The 16,632-nt window shown below is 61.8% G+C and overlaps 2 protein-coding genes and 1 long non-coding RNA gene across 4 annotated transcripts; 2 read left to right on the top strand and 1 right to left on the bottom strand.

The window, feature by feature from the left end:
- Positions 1–3,092: 3,092 nt before the first annotated feature.
- SLC49A3 (solute carrier family 49 member 3) lies at positions 3,093–11,291 on the top strand. 2 transcript variants are annotated; one of them, XM_069593340.1, is made up of 10 exons: positions 3,093–3,467; positions 6,132–6,290; positions 6,473–6,686; positions 6,833–6,909; positions 7,910–8,047; positions 8,161–8,277; positions 8,854–9,006; positions 9,272–9,429; positions 9,527–9,636; positions 10,149–11,291. In XM_069593340.1, exons 1-10 carry the CDS (start codon positions 3,330–3,332, stop codon positions 10,328–10,330), a joined length of 1,446 nt encoding a protein of 481 aa, XP_069449441.1. In that variant the 5' UTR covers positions 3,093–3,329; the 3' UTR covers positions 10,331–11,291. The 2 variants fall into 2 exon arrangements, with proteins under 2 accessions (XP_069449441.1, XP_069449440.1); XM_069593339.1 differs by lacking the exon at positions 3,093–3,467 and having other exon boundaries at positions 5,834–6,290.
- LOC138442245 (uncharacterized) lies at positions 11,060–14,071 on the bottom strand. The gene is made up of 2 exons (XR_011257594.1): positions 13,557–14,071; positions 11,060–12,750 (listed from the first exon to the last, which is right to left on the bottom strand). It is a non-coding gene; the product is annotated as an uncharacterized lncRNA (long non-coding RNA).
- On the top strand, positions 12,736–15,280 carry ATP5ME (ATP synthase membrane subunit e). The gene is made up of 4 exons (XM_069593341.1): positions 12,736–13,869; positions 14,211–14,265; positions 14,654–14,752; positions 15,202–15,280. Exons 1-4 carry the CDS (start codon positions 13,684–13,686, stop codon positions 15,225–15,227), a joined length of 366 nt encoding a protein of 121 aa, XP_069449442.1. The 5' UTR covers positions 12,736–13,683; the 3' UTR covers positions 15,228–15,280.
- The last annotated feature ends 1,352 nt before the right edge of the window (positions 15,281–16,632 follow it).

A 16,632-nucleotide genomic window follows, 5' to 3' on the forward strand; every position in this document is an offset into this window, starting at 1 on the left:
GAGGAACTGAACAACCTCCTGTTGAAAGTGAAAGAGAAAAGTGAAAAAGTTGGCTTAAAGCTCAACATTCAGAAAACTTAAGATCATGGCATCTGGTCCCATCACTTCATGGCAAATAGATGGGGAAACCGTGGAAACAGTGGCTGACTTTATTTTTTGGGCTCCAAAATCACTGCAGATGGTGACTGCAGCCATGAAATTAAGAGACACTTACTCCTCGGAAGGAAAGTTATGACCAACCTAGATAGCATGTCAAAAGCAGAGACATTACTTTGCCAACAAAGGTCCATCTAGTCTAGGCTATGGTTTTTCCAGTAGTCATGTATGGATGTGAGAGTTGGACCACAAAGAAGGCTGAGTGCTGAGAAATTGAAGCTTTTGAACTGTGGTGTTGGAGGAGATCTTGAGAGTCCCTTGGACTGCAAAGAGATCCAAACAGTCCATCCTAAAGGTGATCAGCCAGAGTATTTATTGGAAGGACTGATGCTGAATCTGAAACTCCAATATTTTGGCAACTAATTCGATGAGCTGACTCATTGGAAAAGACCCTGATGCTGGGAAAGATTGAGGGCAGGTGGAGAAGGGATGAGATGGTTGGATGGCATCATGGACTCAGTGGACATGAGTCTGAGCAAACTCCGGGAGTTGGTGATAGACAGGGAGGCCTGGCAAGCTGCAGTCCATGGTGTCGCAAAGAGTTGGACATGATTGAATGACTAAATTGAACTGATGTAACCATAAAGCATGTGTCTTTAATTTTGGTTTCCACATGTTTAAAGCTGATGTATAGGAAGGGATTGATGGTTCTGCCTACTCCAGCAGAGCCCTCTGGAGAGGGAGGAGAGCCCTGCAGCAGTGCAGGGGCTCGAGAGGAGGCGAGGAGGGAGAGCGCAAGCCAGCCTCCTGCCTGCAGGGGCCCTCAGGAGGAGGACTGCAGGGAGTCAGGGGAGGTGGGCCCTCAGGGGAGGAAGGAAGCTGGACAGGAGACTGCCCGCCCACAGGAGAGCTCTTGCGGGAGAGAGGAGGTGGCCCTTTTCTCCTTCCGGCCTTCAGTTCAGTTCAGTTGCTCAGTTGTGTCTGACTCTTTGCAACCCCATGGGTTGCAGCACGTCAGGCCTCCCTGTCCATCACCAACTCCCGGAGCTTGCTCAAACTCATGTCCATTGAGTCGGTGATGCCATCCAACCATCTCATCCTCTGTTGTCCCCTTCTCCTCCTGTCTCCAATCTTTCCCAGAATCAGGGTCTTTTCAAATGAGTCAGCTCTTCACATCAGGTGGCCAAAATATTAGCACTTCAGCTTCAGCACCAGTCCTTCCAACGATTATTCGGGGCTGATTTCCTTTAAGGTTGACTTGTTTTATCTCCTTGCAGTCCAAGGGACTCTCAAGAGTCTCCTCCAACACCAAAGTTCGAAAGCTTCAATTTTTCAGCACTCAGCCTTCTTTATGGTCCAACTCTCACATCCATACATGACTACAGGAAAAACCATAGCTTTGACTATACAGACACTTATCAGCAAAGTGATGTCTCTGCTTTATAATATGCTGTCTAGGTTGGTCATAGCTTTTCTTCCAAGGAGCGATTGTCTTTAAATTTCATGGCAGTCACCATCTGTAGTGATTTTTGGAGTCCAAGAAAATAAAATCTGTCACTGTTTCCATTGTTTCACCATCTGTTTGTCATGAAGTAATGGGGCTGGATGCCATGATCTTAGTTTCTTGAAGGTTGAGTTTTAAGCCAGCTTTTTCACTCTCCTCTTTCACCTTCATCAAGAGGCTCTTTAGCTCTTCACTTTCTGCCATTAGGGTGGTGTCATCTGCATATCTGAGGTTATTGATATTTCTCCCGGCAATCTTGATTCCAGCTCGTGTTTCATGTAGCCTGGCATTTTATATGATGTCTCTGCATAGAAGTTAAATAAGCAGTATGACAATATACAGCCTTGACGTAGCCCTTTCCCAATTTTGAACAATCAATTGTTCCATGTGCAGTTCTAACTGTTGCTTCTTGATCTGAATACACGTTTCTCAGAAGGCAGGTAAAGTGGTTTGGTATTCCCATCTCTAAGAATTTTCTACAGTTTGTTTTTCTACAGTTTAATCCACACAGTCAAAGCCTTTAGCACATCCAATGAAGCAGAAATAGATGTTTTCCTGGAATTCCCTTGCTTTTTCTATGATCCAGTGGATGTTGGCAATTCTGGTTTCTCTACCTTTTCTAAATCCAGCTTGAACATCTGGAAGTTCACGGTTCACGTACTGTTGAAGCCCATGTTGAAGGGTTTTGAGCATCCCCTTGCTAGCATGTGAGATGAGTGCAATGTCAGTACTTTCAGCATTCTTTGGCATTGCCTTTCTTTGGGATGGAATGAAAACTGACCTCTTCCAGTCCTGTGCCCACTGTTGAGTTTTCCAAATTTGCTGGCATACTGAGTGCAGTACTTTAACAGCCTCATCTTTCAGGATTTGAAGTAGCTCAGCTGGAGTTCCATCACCTCCAGTAGCTTTGTTCATAGCAATGCTTCCTAAGGCCCACTTGACTGACTGCATGCGCCAGGACGTCTGGCTCTGGGTGAGTGACCGCACCGTCATGCACACACAGACCATTAGGGCTTTCTGAATGGTTCCTCTGTGACATTTGCCACTTCTCTGCACCTACTAGGGCCTTACCGTTCCTGTCCTTTATTTGCCCATCTTTGCTTGAAATGTTCCCTTGGGATCCCTGTGTGCAAGCCCACAGAAATCTGTCTCGTGTTTTCTCAGCTGCAAACTGCACATTCCCGGGTAGGGGGGGGTCACCTGCTCCTCCCTGGCCCACGGTCCCGTGCTCTGGCACAGCCCTTTCCCTGAGTATGAGGACAGGCTAGTCTCCACCTCCCCCTCTGCCGGCATCATCTCTGCTGCTCCTCCCTCAGTCCTGCTTCTCTGCAGGGCTGACTCAAGTGGAGTCTAGAGCATTGATTGGAGGCGCTTTGCAAACTGACTCCAGCCTCCTCCTCCAGGTTGGCCTCCAGCCTCCAGCTGTTACTTCTTTGGGTCTCAGGAAATTGGTGGGTGGGGGTGGCGGAGGGGTTCTTTCCACAGCCCCTTTCAGGAAGTGCGGCCTTTTCGCGCGGCAGTGATTTCCCGGAGCCGCTCCTGACCCACGTGCGTGAGCGCCTCCATCGCAGGGACCTCGCAGCGGCCCTGCGGGGGCATTTTGGTCCCCTTTCAGCCTGACCAGTGGTGACCCGTGCCTGGGGGGCGGGTTCTGATCCGACCCCACCTCCGAGGGCGGTCCTGGCTCATCAGCGCGGCTCCAAAAGTCGGCGGCCCGGGTGCAGCGGCAATGGCGGGGCCGGCGGGGGGCTGGTCAGAGCCCGCCCCGGCGACCTCGGCCCGGAGCGTGCTGGGGGGCTACCGCGCCTACGCCCGCCGGTGGGTCTTCCTGCTGGTGATCAGCCTGCTCAGCTGCTCCAACGCCACGGTAGGGGCTGGGCCGGGGCCGGGCAGGCGGGGCAAGGCTGCGGGACAGGCCGGGACCTTGCCGAGCCCGGCCCGTCGACGTCCGGTGCGCGCCGAGCGCCGCGTCCCGCTGGACAATCGGCCGCTGAGAGCTCGCTCAGCCAGTCCCGGGACGCAGCTCTCCCGTCCCGCGACGGCGGAACCGCGGGCGAGGGCGGGCCGGGGGCGGAGAGCCCCTTCCTTGGCCGAGGCTGCGCAGGGAGGGCGGGTGCCCTGTCTGTCCTCGCGCGGCCCGGGTCTGGAGACCCGCTGTGGTTTCCACAGGATGCCGCTCCTGCCTCCGAAAGAGTCACTGTCCACAGGCACGGAGGGCTCCTCCCGCGGTCTCCCCTCTCTGCCCAGCGCGCACCCACCGCAGCCTGGGCACCCGCTCTGCCCCCTACCTGCCTCTCTTCCCTGGGCCCTGGCCGCCGTCCCAGGGTTTCTGGCTCACTTCCAAGGTCCCTCACCAGAGGCCTTTCTTGCCTGCCCACTCAGCCCCTTTCTTCACAGCCACCCAGCTGGGGCCAGCAGTTGTAGAACTGAGCCCGCTGCTGGCAGGGACAGTGCTCATCATCACAGCCTCTGAGACCAGAGAAGCGCCCGCGAGAACCGGGCCTGCTGGTTCCGGGGCCCCAGCTCTCCCAACCTGCTGCTCCCCCAGACTCGCCCCTTGAGGGCCTAGGGGCCTAGGCCCTCTGCCGGCCCAGCACCGCCACGGCTCAGCCAGCAGACCTTTCTCTGCTCCTCCAGCCCTGGGCCGTGCCTCCTGCGCCCTGGACTGCATGCTCTTCCTAACCTGAGGCTAGTGGCTGCCTGCTGAGCGGTCAGGCTGCAGAGCTACTGGGCCCGTGGGTCTCCTCCTGTAGGCTGCCTGAAAGAACACTGTTCAGCCTCACACTGGACCTCAGGGAGTTGGGCAGTTGAGGGGCGGCCACAATCATGAAACGCAGAGTGGTGGGGGGCAGTGGGGCCCGAAGCTCAGGGAGGCCCCGGGTGGCAGAGGGAGGTCAGATGCAGAGACCGTAACGAGGAGGGGCTGGCAGGTGAGGGGAGCCCCGAAGGTACCACCTGGGAGAGGTTCTTGGGCGACAGCCTCTCTTGGACGCCACTGCAAACTCTTTGGGACCTTTTTCCTCCTCTCCTTGCTGGCCAGCCCTGTGCTGGGAGAAGTGGCATGCCCAGCCTGGGACTTGAGATGTTTTTCTCTGCAGCAGTTGCTGGTCTGCGTCTGAACACTGTGAAGCCAGGACTGGGTTTGGGTTCTGTGGTTTGAGAACGCAGAGCGGGGGTCTCTCTCAGCCCTCCAGCTGCTTCAGTGTCTGGGGGTGGATGCTGGAGGCCAAGGCTGTGCCCCCGCACTTGTCTCGTCCACAAATCGTCATGGAGCAGGCAGGAACCACGCCGGGACTTGCCACGGTCCCCGCGGGTCGCAGCAGGGAGCTTGGGTCAAGAGGTGCGCTCTCGCTTACCCCTCCTGTGGCCAGCTGTGCAGGGCCCTCGGTCCCGGGCGGGGTGGGCAGCGTGAAGGGCACGGGGGTGGCGCTTGCAATGAGGCCTCAGCGGCCCTGGCGTGGTCTGCGTGAGGGCCAGCATGGGGGACAGGCGCCCACATTCTCAAAGGACGCACAGGGCCTCCCGGCAGGCTGGGAACACATGGGGGAAGCCCGTGCCGTGGGCACACAGTTGCCCCCACGTTGCTGTGTGCGTTTCAGACCTGCCTCTGCCCCGCTGCCCACAGGTTCTGGGGAGGGCCGAGGGGCGATGCTGGTGAAGGTGGGCTGTGCGCAGAAGGTGTGGAAGCCAGAGCCAGGCTTTCTCGCTGCTGGATCAGCTGGGCAGGAAGCAGGCGGCCTGCACCAAGTTCTTCCTGAACCTAGAAGCTCTGGCCTGAGAAGAGGGAAGAAAAGGCAGCTGTTGCCCAAGGTCGCTGTCACGTGGGGCTCTGTGGTCAGAGCTCTGTTCGGGTTAGGAAGGCTGGATCCTGCGGCCTCCGCCGTGGGGGCAGGGTGTGAGGCCTGGGCGAGCTCCTGCCTTGCTGTGCCCTCTCAGAGGTGGAGTCGGGGGGCTTTGGTCTGTGACACCTTCGTTTCTGGGCCAGGCCAGGACGCCTCGCCACTCCCTCCTGCAGTAAGTGCTGGTGCACCGGGGTGTCCTCCACGGGCACTGAGTGTGCACGGAGTCGCCCCCACAGTGTGCTCCTCGGCCTGTCCTGTGCCGGCGGACACACGCCCACGTGACGGGGGCCGGGGGTCCCTCTCCCACCTCCCGGCACTGCAGCTTCGGCCAGCACCCAGTCTGGGTGCCTGCCCCCCCCCCCCCCCGGCACGGTGGCCATCTCTCTTCCGCTGTCAGCCCCAGCCCTTCTCCTCGGAGGGTCAGTCCTGGGGGCCTCGCTGTCCTGCAGGGTCCAGCCAGGTTGCCCCCCTCCTTCTGCCCCGGAACCATGTCTGCAAGGATGGTTCCGGTCCTCGGTCCTGACATGCTGTCTGAGCCCCCAGCTGTGCCTCCCCTCTGGCGTGACCAAGTGAAGACCCCAGCCCTGGACCCTTTCTCTCCCTCGGGCCAGCCGGCCGTGCCCAGTGCAGCCGGCAGCCGCGGTGTCTGTGGCGCCTGCCCTGGGCTGAGGCCGGCCTGTGTCTCGCAGCTGTGGCTCAGCTTCGCGCCCGTGGCTGGCACGATCGCCCGGCACTTCCTCCTCTCCACGGAGCAGCTCAACTGGCTGTCGCTGGTGTTCCTCGTGGTGTCCATCCCATCCGGCGTGGTGGCCATCTGGGTTCTGGACTCCATTGGACTCCGCTGGGCGGTGAGTCAGACCACACACCAGGGCCTGCTCTGGGACAGGCGGGTCCCCAAGCACAGGATCGAGAGCCATCCCCTCCTCCCGAGATCCGAGTCCTCAGGCAGAGCCACTGGGTGGCGAGTGGAGGCTGGGGTGCTGGGGGGCGTCCTGGCTGCTGGGCAGCTCTTCTGACCCCACCCTTGCAGACCACCCTCGGCGCGTTCCTGAACTTCTTAGGGAGCGTGATCCGCTCCATGCCCAGCATGGTTGTCGGCACCCAGGACCCGTTTGTCTTCCTCCTGGGTGGGCAGAGCATCTGCGCCCTGGCCCAGACCCTGGTCATCTTCTCTCCAGCCAAGCTGGCCGCCCTGTGGTTCCCTGAGCACCAGCGAGCCACAGCCAACATGATCGGCACCATGTGTGAGTCTCGGTGAGGCCGGCGTCCCCTCTGGCTTAGCGTGTGGCCGGGAGCCTCTGTGCACTCCCCGCTCTGGAGGGCGAGGTCTCCTCCGTGGATGGGGGCTCAGCCTGCCTTCCTGAGCTGACACACGTCCCTGTCCGTCCAGCAAATCCCCTGGGTATTCTGGTGGCCAACCTGCTGTCTCCCATCCTGGTGAAGACGGAGGAGGACATCCCCTTGATGGTGAGGGAGCTCACAGGTGCACGCACGCGTGCACCTCCGTGTACGGTGTAGTGTGTGGCTGTGCGTGAGTGGCTGTGTGTTTGCGTGTGTGTGTGCCTGTGTCTGGGCTGTGTGTGCGCGTGTGGGGGCTGGTGGGCTCGTGCACCCACACTGTCCGTGCGAGTGTGCACGCGCGCCTTCTGTGGACGCAGGTGTGAGGGCGCCCCGTGTACGTGGGGCTTCCTCCACTGCAAGTGCTGGGCACCTTCTGAGCGTCAGGCACAACCCGAGGCATCGGGATGCTGGGTGTTTTCCTTGGAGGGGAGAGAGCACCAGGGTGGCGAGAGGCTGGCTGCAGCAGGATGAGGCATTGCTGGGGGGTGGGAGGGAGGTGGGGAGGAGGATGAGGGACCAGAGAGAAAGGCGCTGAGGTGGAGGCGAGACTGAGGGGTGCGGCTGCAGCCGGAAGTGTGTGTCTGCTGAGCAAAGGGAGGGCGGAGGGAAGCGTCAATCCAGGTGGCAGGCGGTTGGCTTGATGTGATGGATAGCCTGGGGGGATCTGAAGGGGGAGTGATTCCATCTGGTGATTCCAGCTTGGGGAATGAAAGGTGTGCCCAGAGTGTCCAGGGAGAGAGCCTGGGGTTTGATTCAGCTGGGGAGTGGGGTGCACTGATGAGAAGGGGCTTCTAGCTGGGGGACGGCTGGGGTCACTCACAGAGGTGGGAGGGAGGGTCCAGGTGACAGTTGGATAGAGCTCCCGGAGACAGTCGAGCTGAGGCCATCGTTGTTGGAGTCATCCTTGGGTGAAATTTTGAAAGCCAGGCTTCTGAATGCGGCAAAGCACAGGAGGCCCCGAACGGCCCCTGGGCTTGCTGACGTCCACCTGGAATGACAGGCGGGATGGGCAGTGAGGAGGCAGTGGCTCGTCTGGAGCCTGGGGAGCAGGCTTGAGGCGCCTGTGTGCGTGTGCATGTATCCACGGGGACCTGTGCGCCTGCACTCACGCACACTCTCCCCACAGCTGGGCACCTACATCCTCCCTGCTGGCCTCACATTCTTGCTGGCCACTGCATGCCTCTGGGAGAGTGTGCCCCCCACCCCGCCCTCTGTGGGGGCTGCCCAGTCCACCTCGCTGCCGTTCCTAGCTGGGCTGAAGCTGGTCAGTGCTGCGCGTGCTGTGGGCCCTGGGGGTGGGGGGGGGGAGGGGCAGCCCAGCCCTGGAGCTCCTGCCTGTGCTGCTGAGGCTCTGGACTGCGTGACCCTCCCCTTTAGCTCACAAGGAACAAGGCCTACATCACCCTGGCTGTGTGCTTCGGGGGCGGCGTTGGCATCTTCTCCAGCTTCTCAGCCCTCCTGGAGCAGGTCCTCTGTGTGAACGGCTACTCCAGCGTGAGTGCTGGCCCCGACTTGGGGGCCCCCCACCCGCACACAGCCTTGGGGCCTGTTGACCTGCTGGTGGCTGTGGAGTGGCCCACGAACTCCCCAAGTGCTGTCTCCTCACCTGGACGGGGAGACCTATCAGGGTGCTCCTGAGACAGTGGGTGGCAGCCATGGGCCGGGGTGCTGGCAGAGCCCGCCCGCTCTCATGGCCCCCCGCCAGGCCTGTGGGTCCTGGTATCGGACTCACAGCATCTCTGCTGTGCCCGCTGTGGTCTGGCTTCAGCACTGGGTGTGGGGCTCAGGCCCCGAGTGTTCCCAGTCTCTCAGAGGCAACAGGCATCGAGGGCATCTGCGGAAGCCAGGCCCTTTCTCTAGGGCTGGTCCAGCTCCCGGGTGGAGGTGAGACAAGGCCGTGGCACCTCCAGGGAGGACACCTCCCGCCCCCGAGCCTTCCACGTGGTCCTCCCCGGGCCTGGGGCGCTGCTCGGTGACCCTGCCGTGGGTTCCCTGGTGGTGGGGTACATACTAAGGATGAGTGCCACCCCCTGGGCTCAGATGATGGACAAGGTGCCCTCTACTCTCCAGGAATTTGCGGGCCTCTGTGGGGCTCTCTTCATCGTGTTTGGAGTCTTGGGGGCAGTGGCTCTGGGCCTGTACGTGGACAGGACCAAGCACTTCATTGAGGCCGTCAAGATCGGCCTCTGCCTGGCGTCTCTGGCCTGCGTGGCCTTTGCGGTGGTAAGAGTCCTCTTGAGCTGAGGCTGCCTTGCAGAGGGTGAGAGTGGGGTGCCCCAGGGGCGGGGCAGCTGGCAGGTCGGCCATAACAGACACCCAGACCCACTCAGACCCGGGCGTCCCTGCTGGGGTGTCCCTGGAGTGGTGTGGGCACTGTGGCCTCTCTAGCCCTGGCACTGCCCTGCCCCCGACAGGGCCCGGCGGGGCTGGGGTCCAGGCTGGGGCACTCCTGAGTCCTGCCTGCCGGCCTGGGCGGCTTGCTGCCCAGGTGTCCCAGCTGCAGGGACAGACCGTCGTGCTGGCCGCCGTCTGCTCGCTGCTGGGCTTCTTTGGCTTCGCGGTGGCGCCCGTTGCCATGGAGCTGGCAGTCGAGTGCTCCTTCCCCGTGGGTGAGGGCACAGCCGCGGGCCTGGTCTTCGTGCTGGGGTGAGTGCCCATTCCCACGGCTCTCCTAGGGACCCTTTGCCCCTCGGGGTGCCCGGGGCAGCACTGGGCCGGGGCTGAGGGCTTCGTGGCTGTGCAGGCAGGCCGAGGGCGTTCTCATCATGGTGCTGCTGACTTCCCTGACCGTGCGCCACGCGGAGCCGTCTGTCTCTATCTGCCGGGATGGCCAGGGCCCGCTGGACTGGAAGGGTGAGGGCACAGGCCAGGAGGTTGACCCCACCTAGCCCTGGAGTCTCCCTTCCACCGGCCTCCTTCTCTTGGCAAACTCCACTGTCCTGGCGGGCGGGTGTAGGGTGCCCACTGTGCGGTGAGGTGGGTTGGGGCGGACCCGAGGGCAGCAGGCAGAGCCTGGAGCGCAGTCTGGCGAGAGCAGCCCTCATGGGAGCCTACCTGTGACCCCACCTGTGACCCCACGTGTGAGCGGTTTTGAAGTGAGATCAGAGACAGGAGAGACAGTGAGAGGCGCAGAGACAGACAGAGATGGAGGCAGAGAGCCAGAGAGACCGGAGTGGGGTCGTCTTGCACGCCCACGTCCTCGGACCTGGTGGGGTGACCTTGGGGCTCACGGCCCCTGGGTCTGCAAGCCTGCCTCTTGGGGCTGGTGGGGATCTGTGCCCGAGGCTGCTCTGGGGTCCCTTGCACCTGGGCGAGTGCCCCGGCACTTGGGGCGCCTCAGGCAGCGCTCGGCCGTGTCTCCCCAGTGCCCATGCTGCTGATGGCCGGCCTCTGCGTCCTCTTCAGCTGCCTCTTGATGGTCCTCTTCCACACCCCGTACCGGCGCCTGCAGGCTGAGGCCGACGCCAGCCCCTCCATTCAGGAGGACGAACGCCCAGCAACTGCAGCAGCCCTGGACCATGCGCCCTACCTGGCAGCCATGCCCTGAGGCTCCACCGCAGCACCTTGGCTCCCAGCAGCCCCCTCCTGGAACTGGTGCTCCTGGCCCTGCCTCCTTCCTCCTGGGAGCCATCCAAGACATCTCAGGGGTCCTGTAGAGGGCCAGAGGCTGGAGAGCAGTTGGCATGAGAAAAAGAGGACCTGGGGATGTGAAGGGGAGGCAGGGACGTGGGCTCTGGTCCCTTTGGCTGAACCTGTCATGACTGAGGCTGGGATGACGTTGGCATCTTGGGGGGACCCAGGGTCGTGGCAGGGGGTCCCAGGGGATTCTCTGTGGCCATAGCAAGAAGAGCTGCTGCTGTGCAGACAAGAGGCCACTGACCAGGTGGCTACTGCAGGGGCTGGCCTGGCACTGGGGGCCCAGGGTGAGGGGGAACTGAGTGGGTGTGGGATTCTGAGGGCCCCAGCATGGCTGAGTGTGGAGTGGACAGGTGTGAGGAAGGCCTTCCTTGAAGGAGCCTGTACCAGAGCCACCTGTGTTCCACCTCTGCTGACCGCTGAATGACCAGCCCTCCCGTCTGGTGCCAGCATAGATGGACACAGCAGGTGGGACCAGGCTGGGCAGGAGGCAGAGGGTGGGCCCCAGGCAGACGCTGCTGCTCCCTGAAGACCCTCCTGCCCCTAGGGGGTTACCCCCACCCCAGACCTTCTCTACCCCATGGACACTCCCACCCCCAGGAGGACACCTCCGCCCAAGAGAGACACTGTGAGCAGGAAGGCTTGAGGGTTCATGTTTATTCAACTGGCTACAGCCCCGCGGGGTAGGGTGCCTCTCACTCCTCTTCCCACAGGCAAGCACGTGGCTCAGGCTTGTAGCCCAGGCTGCCTGCAATATCGCTGGTGGTCGACCTGCAAGTTTGGTGGGGGGGTGGCAGGCCCAGGCCGGCATGGAGGGAGTGGAGGGTCCCCAAGGCTGCAGCCAGCAGGTCAATTACAGGAACCGGACTCCAGGCTCTGTCTTGTTTCTGCGCGTGGGGGGAAGCTGCGGGAGACCCTGCAGGGCAAGGGGTGGGGCTGGGGCTGGCGTCCCCCTTCCTGGACACTGGGCGTCCCAGCCTCCTGATGCTGCAGCTTCTAGGGGCGGAGGCACATCCCCCTGGAGCCCCGGGCGCCATGCCTGGGCCTCACAGAGGGCCTTGGGGAAGGACGTAGGGCGCCAGGGGCCGAACCTCTTCAGCCGTCATGTTGTTGGCCTGGGACACGAGCTGCCGCCTGCTGCTGAGGACAGCAGGGAGGGGCCAGATTTCTGGGGAAGGCACTGCGGAGAAGGCAGTGGCACCCACTCCAGTACTCTTGTCCGGAAAATCCCATGGACTGAGGAGCCTGGTGGGCTGCAGTCCATGGGGCTGCTGAGGGTCGGACACGACTGAAGTGAGCAGCAGCAGCAGTAGCAGCAGGGAAGGCGCTGGCTCTGAGCTGGAGGGGTGGCCCAGGGGGCCCCTGCGATGGGTCCTCATGGGGGGCAGGTCTACCCCCTTCAATCCCACCCACTCACGGGGCAGGTGCCTCTTGGGAGCCTGGCCCTGGGTGAGTCCTGGGCACTAGGGGGGACCACAGGGAGCCATCCCCGACTCCCACATCCCTGGGGCAACAGCCTGGCACACTGAATAGTCCTGTTCATGAGGCTGAAGTAGCCCCCAGAGGGGGTAAAAACCCAGCGATGGTCTGAACGGCAGTGACCGCTGGCCCCACGTGGGTATGGCCGATCCTGCCCTGGGTTACCCTGAGGGACTCTGGATCCTAGGAAGGCGGATCAAGGCCTGAAAGCTGGGGCAGGTGTGGTGGGGGCTGGTGGTGGGCCTGGCTTCCTCACGCCCTGGTGGTGCCCGGGTGCCCAGCGTCATGCTCACTAGTCCTTGTTGGTGCTGCCCTTGCCATCTGGGCCCAGCATCTCCAATGCGCTGAGGAGTCTTCTCAGGGTGCATGCCTGCCCAGAGGCGGCCTCGAGCCTTGGGCGTCTCAGGTGCTAGTCCTGCCCCTCTCCACCCAGGGCTCCATGTCCTTGCCCACTTGATGCTCTCAGTGGCCTTCCCACTCTGAATGCCTGAGAGACCCTCAGCTCCCGCCCCAGGGTACTGTTCTTGGAGTCCCCTTGGTCCTGCCAGGCCCAGAGGTGGGCAGTTTCTCAGTGAGGGACAGAGGTCCCCACCAGCTGGTGGAGGAGGGGTGGGCCTGGGCTGGGGGCCGACAGGGCACCCAGACGTGGGTCCCGGAATGCCAGGTCCTAGAGACTTTCAAGAGGTCTGCAAATCTGGGTTTTATGTGAGATGTGCAGACATCAGGAGTTGAGTAAGCCTGGTGCTCACCCTCAGCTTCTCCCCAACACGTTCAGGAACACGGTGAGGTCGATGGGCCCCAAGGCCTCCTTGAACCTTGCATCCAGCTCGTAATCCTTGACTCTGATCTTGCCTGTTGCAGGAATGGGGGGATGGGGGTGGGGGTCACAGGGCAGGAGTATCAGTGTCCTGGTGGCCTTGTGGAGGGGCTGCCCCCCTCCATCATTCTCCAGGTGTCCCCAACCCACGTTGCCATGGGAACTGTGTATAAGCACAGCAGGTTCAGCTGGGAGACTGGCCACCACTGCCCACCTCTGGGCAGCCTCCTCTGCACACCCGGGCTGGGTCAGCTTTGTCCTCCTTTGGGCTGACCACAGAGCTGGGTGACAGAATACCCCACCAGTGTGACCCCTGCTTCCCCGGCAGAAGACAGCAGAAATGAGGGTGAGGGCCTCTCTGACGTGGACCTTGAAGCTTGGGGCTGCAAGGTCCTGAGGGCTAGAGTTGGGAGACCGAGAGAGCAGGCTCTGCTAGGCTGGCCTTCTCGGGAGGACCTGTGCCCCTTTCTGCTGGGGAGGCTGCAGCGGTGAGGAAACCCTAGCTCTGCCGGGGGACTGGGAATGGGGCCGATGGTGGGTAGAGGGGCACCCACGGCCGTGCCGCCCCAGGAAGGGGCTCGGGCCACACGGTCGACCTGGCCTGTGAGTCCAGAGAGGCCGGACATGGCCACCCCCTCCGCTGGGAGCCAGCCTGCACTCAGGCTACACTTTGTACCCGGACCCCGGATTGCCTGTCCAAGCCTCGAGCCCCTTCCCGGTTCGTCCCCGGGGCTGGTCTGGGGGGACCGCGGCCCGGACAGGCCTGGGTGTGGCTGGAGCCGCGGGTGGGGCGAGACAGGCAGGAGAGAGCTCGGGTTTTCACTTTGTACAGTGTACTCACACTTTTCAAATATTTGTACCCGAGGTGTGCGGGCCTCGACTTGTGCTCACCATGGTTCGAAAACGTCAGGAGACAGCACGGTCGCACCTGCTGCAGCGAGCGCGCACTCGCTGCCCGGCCACTGCGCATGCGGGGCCGCCGCGCGCCGCGCCTGATGACGCCGCCCTGCGTGCGCGCGCCCGGCCGCGCCTCTGCGTCTGCGTCCCCGCGGTGTTCAGGGCCTTGCGGCGTCCTCTCCGGTCCGAATTGTGCTTCCGGTGCGAGGGTCACGGACAAGATGGTTCCGCCGGTGCAGGTCTCGCCGCTCATCAAGGTGAGCCAGGCTCCGCCGCCGCCGCCGCTGAGCGGCTCTGCGTGGGCAACGCGCGGGAGCGCCTCGGCGCGGCTCGCGGCGCCCCCGACTCTCAGCGGCCCCCGCCCTGACCCGGAGGCCGCGACCCTCCCCATCGGGCCCCGACGCCGCGCGTGCGATCCCCGCTGCCCCCCGCCCTCGCGCAGCGCCCGGGACCCCCGCCCTGACCGCGACCCTGTGGGCTGAGACCGCGGGCGTGACCTCCACCCCTCCCCTCTCTCAGCGCCCCGGACCCCGACCCTGTGGGCTGAGCGCCCCCAGGCGCGGTCCCCCCTGCCGCCCCTGACCGCTTTTCCCCACAGCTTGGCCGTTACTCCGCTCTGTTCCTCGGCATGGCCTACGGCGCCAAGCGCTACAGTGAGTGTCCGCGGGCGTCTGCGGCCCCCCGGCCGGAGTGGGAGAGGGGCGGCGCGGGAGGCCCCTGACCTGAGACCCGAGAGGGCAGGACCCCGCGCGCGGCCGGTTGGAGGTTGGCCGGGCAGCACCTTGGAGCACAGAGGACTGAGTGCGGGGCGGCTGGGTGCCTGGGGTGGCCGCGGGGGTCCTGTAGCTGCCCTCCGGGTCGGGCTCTCCGTTAGGAGGTGGGTGTCAGGCCTTCACCTACATCCAGGTAAAGGAGAGTGGGAATCGGGCGCCCCTGGCACTCAGTGTACCTGAGGATGGCTTTGCCTGTGAACTGAATTCCTTTTCGAGCTTCAGTGAAAACGTTCACTGGACACCCCCGCCCCCGCCTTCCCTTTGACAGATTACCTGAAACCTCGGGCAGAAGAGGAGAGGAGGCTTGCAGCCGAGGAGAAGAAGAAGCGGGATGAGCAGAAGCGCATCGAGCGGGAGCTGGCGGAAGGTGCTCATGCGGCTGTCCCCCACCCCGCGTTGGGTTTTCAGAAACAGCTGCTGCTTCATACGGAGCAGCAAGTGGAGAGGAAAGGCCACCGCCTTTTCCATTTCCACTGGCCCCTGGGCCATCCTCTGCGGAGTGGGGTGGGGGTGGGGAAGGAGAGCCTTTGTGGGGGGTGGGTGCTAACCTGCCTTTAGTGAGGCTCGGCCCCTGGGCCTTAGAGGTGGACTGTCTCAGCCTTAGAGGCCACACAACCAGAGCCAGGCTCCACCCTCCCTGACCGCGGGGGCAGGTCCCAGTGAGAACCCGCAGGTTAAGGAAGGCTGAGGATATAGTGGAAACAGAGCATAGCCAGGCGTGAGACGAGACGCTGGATGGTTTAACCCCCAAAATCTAAGGTGGCCCTTTTGGGTGGCAGGCGTGTGTAATGATGTGTTTTCCTTCTAACTTTCCAGCCCAAGAGGACACCATATTGAAGTGAGCTGCCCTTCTCCAGAGCAGTGTGGATAAATAAAGCTCTCTGTGCGCCTCTGACTTCCCTTTACTGTCCCCAGTGGTTTGGTTTCTGGACTCAGACTGGGTTGTATGCCAGCCTTCTCAGATTATGCGCGGTGTGAATGGAGAGGGGTTCCAGAAAACTAATCAATGATTCAGTGATTGGTGCATAAACAGGGTGGAACACAGAGAAACTTGATCGCTTGCTCTGAGAGCTGGGGGGTGGGAATGAGGACAGGAGCCCCTCAGGATGCAGTCTGCAACAAGCATCTCACAGCTTCTCACAGCATCTCAACAGCTCACCCAAGCACCCTGGGCGCTGCTGAGCCGCTCCGCTCAGCCCAGGCTCAGACCCTTGGACAGGCCGGAGAGGGGGCAGGCTTCGCCGAGTGGGAGGGGTGGGGGTGTCCTGATGCCCTTCGAGCTAGAACTTGGATTTCTTTTCTCCTTTTTGCACACCCTCCTCTTGACCCCAGGTAGGGGATGTGGCCTCCTGAGGGCTTGGCTGGGGTGCAGCCAGCTCTGCAGTGAGCTTGGGCCTTTGTGCCTGAGCAGACAGCAGACTCTGCCTCTGCTGGCTGTGCCTCTTCATGCCAAGTTGCTTCAGTCGCGTCCAACTCTGTGCGACCCTATGGACTGCAGCCTGCCAGGCTCCTCTGTCCATGGGATTCTCCAGGAAAAGAACACCAGCATGGATTGCTGTGCCCTCTCCCAAGGGATCTTCCTGACCCAGGGAATGAAGCCTTGTCTCTTAGATCTTCTGCACTGGCAGGAGCGTTCTTTACCACTGACACCACCTGGGAAGCCTGCAAATGGCACATGTATAATACGCGTGCATGCGGAGGCCTGGTGTCAAAAGTGGCCATTCCAGCTTTGTGCCTGGAGTGGACTTCCTAGGCTTTGGGCCCCAGTTCATTTGTTTTCCCTGTTTTCAGTAAAGGTGAGGCTGGAGTGCACACCCCCTGGAGATCTGAGGTTGGTGGGTGGCTGGCACTGGGTCTCTCTGGGAACCAGGGGGGACCCCAGTCACACGCTCTTGTCCCCAGGTGTCACTGTGGGCTGAAGGTTGTGTGGGGCCCGTGCATCCCCTGCCCGCTGGGAGAACGTGGCATCTGAACCAGCCTTAACCCAAGTGCCCTTGCAGTGCTGTCCGTGGCTGTAGCCAAGAGGAGTTTCCAGTGTCTGGAAACAGTTGCTTTGAAGCTAACACCACAAGTTAAAGGCCTTTAGCTCCATCAGGTGCTCAGCACCCGTTTCGAGTGTGAGTTGCGTTTTCGGTCTGGGTCTGACTTGGCTTTTCTTCCCGGCTCAGAACCACTTGGTTCTTGGAGGTGTGTGGTTGCTTCCATGAAGGAAACCTCAGGGGTGCAGGAGGACTTGGGCAGGCCACA

The sequence above is a fragment of the Ovis canadensis genome, chromosome 6 (assembly GCF_042477335.2).
Source record: "Ovis canadensis isolate MfBH-ARS-UI-01 breed Bighorn chromosome 6, ARS-UI_OviCan_v2, whole genome shotgun sequence".
Lineage (NCBI taxonomy): Eukaryota > Metazoa > Chordata > Mammalia > Artiodactyla > Bovidae > Ovis > Ovis canadensis.

Coding starts and splice junctions, on each gene's coding strand:
- ATP5ME (XM_069593341.1), top strand. CDS start 13,684: ATGCGGGGCCGCCGCGCGCCGCGCCTGATGACGCCGCCCTGCGTGCGC. Junction 13,870..14,210: donor AGGTCTCGCCGCTCATCAAG/GTGAGCCAGGCT, acceptor TTTTCCCCACAG/CTTGGCCGTTACTCCGCTCT. Junction 14,753..15,201: donor CGAGCGGGAGCTGGCGGAAG/GTGCTCATGCGG, acceptor CTAACTTTCCAG/CCCAAGAGGACACCATATTG.
- SLC49A3 (XM_069593339.1), top strand. CDS start 5,931: ATGTCTGCAAGGATGGTTCCGGTCCTCGGTCCTGACATGCTGTCTGAG. Junction 6,687..6,832: donor CAACATGATCGGCACCATGT/GTGAGTCTCGGT, acceptor CTGTCCGTCCAG/CAAATCCCCTGGGTATTCTG. Junction 9,007..9,271: donor CCTGCGTGGCCTTTGCGGTG/GTAAGAGTCCTC, acceptor CTTGCTGCCCAG/GTGTCCCAGCTGCAGGGACA.